The 9,977-nt window shown below is 58.1% G+C and overlaps 2 protein-coding genes across 5 annotated transcripts in view; one reads left to right on the top strand and one right to left on the bottom strand.

Moving 5' to 3' along the window:
* The first annotated feature begins 2,691 nt into the window (after nt 1-2,691).
* Nucleotides 2,692-5,416, top strand: HYI (hydroxypyruvate isomerase (putative)). Of its 3 annotated transcripts, XM_006739938.3 has the most exons (8): nt 2,699-2,963; nt 3,043-3,154; nt 4,145-4,259; nt 4,464-4,542; nt 4,635-4,684; nt 4,798-4,867; nt 4,992-5,126; nt 5,249-5,416. In XM_006739938.3, exons 1-8 carry the CDS (start codon nt 2,765-2,767, stop codon nt 5,320-5,322), a joined length of 834 nt encoding a protein of 277 aa, XP_006740001.1. In that variant the 5' UTR covers nt 2,699-2,764; the 3' UTR covers nt 5,323-5,416. The 3 variants fall into 3 exon arrangements, with proteins under 3 accessions (XP_081674380.1, XP_081674379.1, XP_006740001.1); XM_081818253.1 differs by lacking the exons at nt 4,464-4,542; nt 4,635-4,684 and having other exon boundaries at nt 2,696-2,963; XM_081818254.1 differs by lacking the exons at nt 4,464-4,542; nt 4,635-4,684; nt 4,798-4,867 and having other exon boundaries at nt 2,692-2,963; nt 4,946-5,126.
* Nucleotides 5,417-5,557: 141 nt separating this feature from the next.
* Nucleotides 5,558-9,977, bottom strand: part of SZT2 (SZT2 subunit of KICSTOR complex) — a 49,925-nt gene continuing 45,505 nt past the window's right edge. For both annotated transcript variants that reach the window (XM_081818250.1, XM_081818251.1), the window contains exons 66-72: nt 9,677-9,890; nt 9,136-9,289; nt 8,864-8,986; nt 8,349-8,754; nt 8,103-8,219; nt 6,433-6,501; nt 5,558-6,296 (exon numbers count right to left, since the gene is read on the bottom strand). In XM_081818250.1, coding sequence (XP_081674376.1) covers nt 6,153-6,296; nt 6,433-6,501; nt 8,103-8,219; nt 8,349-8,754; nt 8,864-8,986; nt 9,136-9,289; nt 9,677-9,890 — 1,227 coding nt within the window. In that variant the 3' untranslated portion in view covers nt 5,558-6,152. The remainder of the gene's footprint in view (nt 6,297-6,432; nt 6,502-8,102; nt 8,220-8,348; nt 8,755-8,863; nt 8,987-9,135; nt 9,290-9,676; nt 9,891-9,977) is intronic.

Here is a 9,977-nt window from a genome sequence, read left to right as displayed (position 1 = left end):
TCTCTCTGTCAAATAAATAAATAAAATCTTTTTTTTTTTTTTAAAGATTTTTTATTCATTCATTTGAGACACAGAGATACAGGAGAGAGAGCATGAGCAGGGAGAGAGGCAGAGGGAGAAGGAGAAGCAGGCTCCCCGCTGAGCCAGGAGCCCGATGTGGGGCTCGATCCCAGGACCCCGGAATCATGACCTGAGCCGAAGGCAGATGCTTAACCATCTGAGCCACCCAGGCGCCCCAATAAATAAAATCTTAAAAAAAAAAAAAAAGGAATTACTTTCCTTAGATGTTATTCTGCATGGTCAACATTGGACTACAAACATGCTGAAGTTGGGATTGATTAAAATGTTAAACTTAGTGAGGTCACATCCTGATTGGACTATACCCAAGAAACACATTTCAGGACAAGTCAAAGTTCCAAGTATAACACCAGCTGCAAAGGGGCAAGAAATCAGGTGATCAGGACTGGCTGGTGGCGGTCTGTTCTTAGAGGCAGAGCTAAAGAAACGGAACTTGCTGGCTGCTTGGATGAACTCTGATGCCCGCCTGGACCCCAGGCGTCTGAGTGGGCCTGCCTTGGGATAGAGGCCAGCAGCGATGGAACAGGCAGTGGAAGTTGGGTGCTCCTAATGTTGCCCTTGGAGCTTCCTTCTGTCAAAGCTAGCACAGAAAACAGACCAAGAGGACTTCCGCTCACGTACTGGTGGAGTATAAACTTGCAATAATTTTGAAAAGCAATTTAGCAGAGCATCAAGACCTTAAACATGTTCCTATTTGCTATGTAATTCCAACCTTAGGAATCTTCCCAATCACTCGGGTTATTGAGGATGAAATACACTCATTCGCATTCTCTCAAGAAACATTAAGAGGCTACAGACACAGAAACCCAGGGAAGTCTAAACATCCCAGCCTGGGAAGTGCACAGACCCGATGTAGTTGTGGGTTTCGCCAGCCCGAGAAACTCTACGGCGAGGTTTCTCAACTTGCTACTTCTACCCCTAGTACTCTAGTGCTTGGTTACCCCGCTGTCTGCGCTAGCATTCCTTTACCGACTCCTGCTCACTTTGTTTCTACAGCCACAATCATTTTTTTGGCAAGACTACCTCTTAGTTGACTTTCTCAGTACTTCCTGGTTTGAACTTTGAGAAAGAGAATCTGATTGGCCAGATCATCTTTCCAAACTAGGCAAGTAATGGGTCTTCGGCCAGCAAAGGCATTGGCTGCCCTTGGATCAGATGTCCTCCTGTGGCCCAATCAGCTGGGGATAAGAGGGAATAGCCCACCCATAGCCGCTCAGTGCAGAGACCAGTGGTGAGGCCAGTTTCCCTTATAAAGGACTTTGGGCTGGCAAATACTGTAATGGACATCTCAAAGGAACCTAAGAAAAAAGTTCAGAGATGGAGCCAAGAGGTGCATTACACACACGAATGGCGAATGCACGCACACACGAATGTTGAAAAACCCTAATGACCATCAACAGAGCAGTAGGATAAATTCTGGGCTGCGGGTATGGCACAATGAGCAGCGAATGCAACGACTTTGAGCGATATCGAACACGGGGAAATGTTAACAAAATATTAAATGAAAAAGCAGACCATAAAACTGCATGTACAAGTATGATCAGAATTCACTAAGAAAAAAAACCCTGCTTTTATTTTTTAATCTGTAAGGGAAAGTTAACGGTTAGTGGTGTAATGACTGGTGATTTAAATGTTCTTGATTTCGTCGTGTAGCTTTCAAACGTTGCATAATGAACAGATACTATTTTTTTTAAAGGATTTTTATTTATTTGAGAGAGAAAGAATGAGAAAGAGAGATCATGAGAGGTGGGAGGGTCAGAGGGAGAAGCTGACTCCCCACTGAGCAGGGAGCCCGATGTGGGACTCGATCCCAGGACTCCAGGATCATGACCTGAGCCAAAGGCAGTCGCTTAACTAACTGAGCCACTCAGGTGCCCCTGAACAGATACTATTTTTATAATGAGGGTAAATACTAAGTATTTGTTAAAGTTCACGTTCCTCACTTTTAACTGGGTTCTCAGGACGGACCAGCTCTCTCTTGCCTTATCTCCGGGCTCTCAGACCAGGGGACCCCAGCCTCCTCCCCCCCCCCCCGCCCCGTCTACCCTCCGGTGGTTGGAGCGGGGGGGGGGGGTGCTCTCCCGCCCACACCAGGGCCAAGCTCCTCTCGCTCGGTTCTGTCACCTCTCCCACGTTTCCCCTTCTCCAGTCTCGAAAAATGTCACTTTTCTGAACCATCCGCGGTCTTTATCCCACACTACTTTTCTAACCAAAAAAGGCTGGCACAGAGGGCTCTTGGCTCGGCTCACGGCGCCAGCGCGCCCCCAGTCGGGTCGGGCTCCCCAGACGCGCTCTCCCCCGCCGGGCCAAGTCCGGCCCCGCAGCGCCCTCCCCCCGATCGGCGATCCCCCGCCCGACCCGGCCCCGCAGCGCCCTCCCCCGGGATCGGCGATCCCCCGCCCGGCCCAGACCCGCAGCGCCCTCCCCCGGGATCGGCGATCCCCCGCCCCACCCCGCCCCGCAGCGCCCTCCCCCCGATCGGCGCTCCACCCCCAACCCGACCCGGCCCCGCAGCGCCCTCCCCCCGGATCGGCGCTCCCCCTCCCGACCCGGCCCCGCAGCGCCCTCCCCCCGGGATCAGCGCTCCCCCGCCGGGCGGGGTCAGGTCCGTTCCGCGGCGCCCCCGCCTGCTTCCGCCTTCCGGCCGGTCCCGAACTCTGCCCTGCGCGCGTGTCCCCGACCGGCCATGGCTCCGCTCCGTTTCTCGGCCAACGTGTCGTGGCTGTTCCCCGAGCTCCCCGGGCTCCCCGCGCGGCTCCGGGCGGCCGGCAGCTCGGGCTTCGAGGCCGCGGAGGTGGCCTGGCCGTACGCGGAGCAGCCCGAGGCACTGGCGCGCGCGGCGCGGGAAGCGGGGCTGCGGCTGGTGCTGATCAACACGCCCCCTGGTGCGCCGCGGGGCCGGGGCTGGGGGGCGCCGGGAGGCCCGAGGACGCGGGCCTGGGCTGAGGCTCGTTCTCTCCGCAGGAGACCGAGAGAAAGGGGAAATGGGGCTGGGGGCCGTTCCCGGGAGGCAAGCGGCCTTCCGAGAGGGGCTGGAGCGGGCAGTGCTGTACGCCAAGGCTCTGGGCTGTCCCAGGTATCCTACCCTCTCCTCCACCTCCTCCCCATCCTGCCCTGTCCCCTCCAAGACCCTGCCCCACGTCTGGGGTCTGGAAGAACGGAACGCCAGGTTGGAAAGTTTCGGGAGTCAGCACACCGGGCCCTTTTCCACTCCGCCAGCCCCGGTCCTTTGTAAATTGCCTTTTGTGTTTTTATTTGTCCTGTGTCATTCTCAGTTGGCTACTCTTTCATGCTGGGATCCAGTGCCAGGAGCTGCCTGGCTAGGGAGATAGCAAAGTAAACCTATGGAGTGATCCATTGGAGGAAGGGTCAGTTTATGGCACCTGTCTGGGATCAGAGGAAGCTTCTTACAGGTAGTGATGTTGAGCTGGGTCTCAAAGGAATGAACAGGCATTTGCTTGATGTAAGGAGCACTGGAGGCGAGGATGCAGCAGCCAGAGACAAGAGAAGGCTTGGGGCGCTCAGCAGAGTTCCTGAGGCTGGAGATGTGGCCCTTTGCAGCTGGGTGTGGCCAAGAAAGATCAGGAGATGGCAGCAGGAGGTGGAAGAGGCACAGTGGGGCTGATCAAATAAATGTCAGACCCCACTGAGGGTAAGCGGGCTGAGATGGAACCGGCAACAGGGGTCATTACTGGTGAGTGGTGGGGGCTGAAAGCAGATGGGAAGGCTTTAAGGAACAGATGCAAGGCATGGAGACAGGCAGCTCGGAGTACTTAAGGGAAAGGGTCAAAATACTTGTTAGGAAGAGAGGCTGCCGTGCATGTTTATAGCCCCAGGAGAGGGCCCGCTGGAAAGGAGGGCTAAATGAGAGGTCTCTGCAGTGGGAGGATGGGGTGACCCTCAGAAGGTATCTCAGGCTGACACAGGAGGGCAGGTGACAGCCCAGCCAGCGGGGGGTGGGGGGCTGGGAGGGCAGCTGGAGGCGGCGCACACTGGGAGCCAGAGGAACGAGGGCCCTGCAGTCAGGATGGCCTCCCCAGCCTCCTCCAGTGCCACCTTCCCCCAGGATTCACCTGATGGCTGGCCGGGTACCCCAGGGGGCTGACCGAGCAGCAGTCAGGAGTGAAATGGAGACGGTTTTTCTGGAGAACCTGAGGCACGCAGCTGGGGTTTTGGCCCAGGTGAGACCAAGGACATGCAGACACGCATACTTACGCGAATGCCTGTGTGTGCGGAGGGGGGCGCACAGTGGGGCGAGCAAATGAGGCACGAGGCCCGGCACTAGCCCAGCTCAGAGGGAACGGTGAGGGGCTTCACCAGTGACTGGCCAAGAGGGGGGACGAAACTGGAGCAGAGCTCAGTTCACGGGTCCACCGTGGTGCTAGGAGAGCCTCGTGGGACTGCTGGAGCCCATCAATACCCGCATCACTGACCCCCGGTACTTCCTGGACACCCCCCAGCAGGGTAGGACTGCAGCCCTGTGCCCCTCCCCCGGTCCCCTCTGATTCTTGTGCTCTCCTTGGGTCTCATGGCCCCCTCCCCGGTTTCTCTCCCAGCGGCAGCCATCTTACAGAAGGTTGGAAGACCCAACCTCCAGTTACAGATGGTAGGTGGAAGAAAGGGAGTGCTTCTCAGAAGGCCCATGTTCCCCACATCTGGGGAGAATGGGGCGGGGGGCCAGGGGGCCTGCAGGGTCTCTGACTAGCGTTCTCTACTCAGGACCTATTCCACTGGCAGATCATGGATGGGAACCTGACAGGAAACATACGGGAGTTCCTGCCCCTCATTGGTGAGGGGTCTTTCTTTGCTCCTTGTCTGCTGGGCTCCCCCCCCTTCAACCCTCCGCCTGCTCGCATTTGTCCCTCAGGCCTCAGCTGGAGCCTGGCCCCACACCTGCCCCCATCTGTGTCCAGGGCACGTGCAGGTGGCACAGGTCCCGGACCGGGGGGAGCCTGACAGCCCCGGAGAGCTGAACTTCCCCTATCTATTCCAACTGCTGGAGGATGAAGGCTACAGGGGCTTTGTGGGCTGCGAGTACCGGCCTCAAGGTAAGGGGGGTGCTGGGGCCCCAGGCCGGGCCCTGGGGAAGGGAGCTCTGGAGGGACAGGTATTGGACATGGCTGCTTTTCTCCTCACCGGCTGAGACGCGGCCACCTCCCTCTCTCCCCAGGAGACACAGTAGAGGGCTTGAGTTGGCTTCGTTCGTACTGGGATAGGCGGGGCCGCCCGCAGGCTGGCCGGTGAGGTCCTGCCCTGCCCCCCCCCCCCCCCCCCCGCCTCTCTGGGACAGGGCGCCAAGCAGCCTGCATCGCCTCAATTAAAGACCACCTGCTCAACATTTTCCCGTGTGCGTGTGTGTGATTGGGCGGGTGGGGGACAGTGTCTAACCCCTCGCTCTCCCGGGGCTGCTTCCCTCCTGGTGAGAAGGGACGAGAAGCGACGAGAAAGGATGGACGGCTCACACCCAAGTGCTCCACTCTCCTGTGCACACGGGGGTTTTTGAGCCCACCTCTTCATTTACACACCACAAACCGCAGGTCAGAGAGCTGAAGGACTGGCCTGTGGTCACAGAGGCTTCAGAGGCAGGGCTGACATTGGAACCAAGGTGTCATATCTCAACGGCAATGTCCAGCAATGATGTTCAAGTGGGAAATGAAGACCAGAGGGCTCAATGTGGGGCTGGGGTGGCTGACGGCAATCCGAGACTTGGAGGCAGCGTTCAGGCAGAGGGGCTCTCGGGGTGAGTGCTTGCCACCTGGTGTGAGTTCCTGGGACTCCACCAGGTGAGCAGGAGGGGGCAGTCCCTTTCTGGAAGGGTCCAGGGGCCTGAAAGGAGACAGGCACCTCAGGGAGTTGCTCTGCCCCTCTGAAGCGCTGGGCCGGTCAGCAGCGGCAAGTGCTCAGGAGGGCAGCTCCCACTGTGAGGCTGGGGCTGCAGACCCCTGAGATCTAGTCACAAAGCTTTTGGTGTCCTTCAGTGTCCGGGCCCAGAAGGGCTGGTCAGTCCTGCTTCGAGTGGGCAATCTTCCAGGCCCCCATGGTTCGAGGAACAGTGACATTCACTGGTCTGGGCCTCAGAGGAGGCGGGTCCAGAGGGTAAAGCAAGCTGTGTTGATGACGGACTCAAGGTGGTGGTAGGTGGAGACCAGCTGGGCAGGGGGGCTCTCGCTGTCCTGGGGCTGTACTGGGAAGGGCTCTCGGAAAACCACTGTCAAAGACTGTGGGGAACATGGCAGGGGTGCAGTGGTGAGAGGTGGGGGGGGAGGCAGGGGGAGCAGGGCTCCCCAACCTCAGCAGGCTCCAGGGGGGAGCCTCCCACTAGGCTGACACAAAGCCCCTCACCCCTGTTCTCACCGTCTTTCCCAAGTGGGAATCCAGAAACACCAGCACAAAACAGTCCGTGAACTTCTGATTCAGTACAACCTGCAGTGAAAGACAAAGTGACATGGGGAGTGAGGTCTGTGTCACCTGAGGCGGCATTCACCTTCCTTGAGGGCATTCTGGAAGTAGGACCGGTGTGAGGAAGGCCTGTTTCCATCGCCACACCTGAGCCCACCTGCATTCCGGTCACCCAGGACCTTGTCTCTAAACTGAACCTCAGTCCTCATCCTCGCTGGCTCCCCGGCAGCCTGACCGGCCTCATCACAATGAGGGAGAGGCGCCCGACTGGAAGGTTTCAGAACTTGTCTATCTAGAGGCCCCGTACAAAGCTAGCACACTGAATCTCATCAGTGACGGAGAGTTCTCTACCTTTGGCACAACCCCTCCTTGCCTCCTGTCCTGAGTCTTGTATCTCTTTGACCTCCCCTGGGACTGTCCCCCTATGTCCGACTGTCCCTTTGCTCAGCTCTGTGATCTCTTCCAGATGATTCCTTCTACTCCCAGGCTTCAGTGACCACCTGTTCACATAGATGCTGCCCAGGTCTCTCTCTCTCTCCTGGGCTCCGGTCCATAAACCTTCTAGAGTGTGGTCCCGGGAGGGCCTCATGGACCTCCGACCCAACTCCTCACCCTTCCCCCAAAGCCACTCCTGCTTCAGTGCTCCCACCACCCGCAGGAGCACCCCCACCTGCTCAACCCCCCTGCACAACTGCAGCCTTACCACCTCAGCATGCCAGGATGCCCCTTCACACCCTGAAGGTGGCCTTCCCCCCAAGCAGTGCTGCGGGACCCCTCCCTATGGGCCAACGCCTACTTTTTTGGGAGTCTTCTTCTGAACGCCTCCTCCCCACAACCACCACTCTCATCAGGCCCACTCTTCAGTCTCTCAGCCCCCATGCTCTCTGGCCACCACCTGAGCCTTTTTCCCTCTACCTGGCCCAGGTAGTGCTTAGCCTCTCACGTGCACCTGGGGATTGGGCTAGAAGGCACGTGCTGAGTCAGCGGGTCGGGGCTGGGGCCCAAGAGTCTGCATTTTGGCACACTCCGAGGTGCTGCCGCCGCTGGGGTAAAAACCACACTGGGTAACGAGGCTTTAAAGCCACAGAGGTCCTTCTTGGGATTCCAGCCCCTAAGACCAACCACTGATGAGGTTCCAGAGCTTGGCCCTCTGGATCTCTAGCCAAAGGTCTGTGTTTTTTTTTGTGAGCTTATTTTTATTTATATATATTTTTAAAGATTTTATTTATTTATTTGGCAGAGAGAGACAGTGAGAGAGAGAACACAAGTAGGGGGAGTGGGAGAGGGAGAAGCAGGCTTCCCGCCGAGCAGGGAGCCCTATGTGGGGCTCGATCCCAGGACCCTGGGATCATGACCTGTGCCGAAGGCAGACGCTTAACAACTGAGCCATCCAGGTGTCCCTTTCTGTGAGCTTTTAAGGTCAGAGCTCTAGGTTGTTCTCACAATTCCTATGTCGAGGCTTGCTGCTCAGTGCTTGAAGGGTTTCACATGGACCCCGTTCCATCTAGGCCTCCCACCAAAGCAGGCCTCATTTAGTTGGGCTGGGGCTCCTTCAGGGACCTGTTACTCTCTGATGAGGCCTTCGGCTACATCTCCCCTTTCAGAGGAGGCTCAAAGAGACTTACCAGGTACTGAGTTCCCAAGTCTGGGCTCTGGAAATGGCGACAGCTCTGAGGAAAGCGGCTTAGGAGAACCTTGATCAGGCTCTGGTACCAGGAAACCGTCATAGACAGGAAGCAGTCCTAGGGGAAGGTCCATGGGGCTGGATCTGCTGTCTCAGAGCCACCTGAGATCTCTGCACCGTCTCCCCCGGCTGCTGTTAGAATCCCTAGTATCCAAACCAGCCCCTTCTAGAACCCACAGCCACTTACCAGCTGGGGGTCAATGTCCCCAATGGATTTGGCATGAACTGCTTCCAGGAGTTCCTCCAGCTCCGCCAGGGCCAGGCGCCCCCCCAGCCGTAGCCGGTCAGGCCCCGGAGGCTCCAGCAAGAAGAGGCGCTTCCAGAGGGTGTCCCGACGGCAGTGCCCTCCAGCCAGCCGGACCAGCTGAGCCAGCCGTGCCCGTGCCACCCCCACCTCTGCAGCCAGTGGGGGGAACAGGGGAGCTGGTCCAGGGGCCAGACCAAGCCCCGAGGCCTCCCCAGGACTACCAGCTGAGCTCCCAGGAGCTTCTGGCTCAGGGGGTAGTTTGGGTGGCTTCCGGAACCGGCGCATGTCCGCCGTGAGTCTGGGGAAGAGCTCTCGTTGGCTGGTGAGCACCACGAAGAACTGCAGCCTGGGGTGGGGAAGGGGTAGGAATGTGGTGATCAGAGCAGGAGACACAGAGAGCAAGGGTACAGGAGAGGCTGGGCAACGAGCACATTCGAGGTGGGGGATCCGCTGACCGCAGAACGTGCCGCTCGGCTTCTCCTTGCTCTTCAAAGGGTGCAGCACAGTGACACACCAGCAGAGACACATCGAAATCGTCCTGGTGACGAAGCCCCTCCGAGTCCAGGTAGGAACCGGAGCTGTACAGTGTGGGTGGGGAAGATGCCAATCCCGAGGTTCTAATGAAGCCAGGGGCTTGAGAAAACACCAGTCTCCCTACTGCCCGGATGGCCCTGACCTCAGCTCTGCCAGAGCACATGGTGGTGCCCCCCTCCCCCCACCACTTCACCTGTGCCACGCCGATACCAGGGCATATTCGTTATGTTCTGGGCCTCCTGGCCGGGCCATCCGCAATGGCTTCATGTGGTAGGAGCCGGCATGGTCAGCTACATAGTTGTACAGCTGGTGGGCAGCGATGAGTGGTGTGGAGAGCTCCAGTGTCCCTGAGGGGCAAGTTACAGGAGACGCTGAGCCTGCGACAGACATACTGAATAGGTGGGACAGGGGGACGGACGTTCCTAAGGCTCTGATTGACAGGTGGACTGGCTCTGTTTTTCTGGGGGACTCCTAAGGTCCTGTCGAACATCGAGATGGGCCCAAAGTGGCTCAGAACAGACAGACCGAGGGCAGGATCTAAACTCTGATAGGAAACAGGGTGAAGAACTTAAGACACAAACCAGAGACACGGGAACATGGTCCAAGTGACATTAAGGTGATTAACAATACGGGACAGGAGGTGAGGAGGTCTGGTCCAGGAAGTAGTCCCACCGGCCCTGGTTTGACGCCCTGTGGTCTATCTCTGGTTCACTGGCCTACCCTTGAGCACCGACCTTGGTAAATGTGATTGCGGCCGAAGTGGGGCCCGTCGGGGTGGTGGGCCAGGAAGTGCCGCAGGAAGGTGGTCAGGTGGTAGCCGTGCCGCAGCACTAGGTGGGCGCCCAGAACGTGCTGGTGCACGAGGCGCAGGTGGAAGTCGTAGCTGAACGAGTGCACGTGCATCAGGTCCCGCACCTTGTCGCATTCCTCCGTGAACAGCATGGACAGCTGGGGGGGGAGGTGGGCGGGGACCGGGTCAGGGCCCGGCAGGCCACCCGGCACATTCCCGTTTCTCTCCCTCTTCCACGGGAAGAG

Source organism: Leptonychotes weddellii, chromosome 4, assembly GCF_054177405.1.
Source record: "Leptonychotes weddellii isolate Sample4059 chromosome 4, ASM5417740v2, whole genome shotgun sequence".
NCBI classification, from domain to species: domain Eukaryota; kingdom Metazoa; phylum Chordata; class Mammalia; order Carnivora; family Phocidae; genus Leptonychotes; species Leptonychotes weddellii.
Note: the sequence above shows the minus strand (reverse complement) of the source record. Positions and strands in the feature narration are given on the sequence as shown.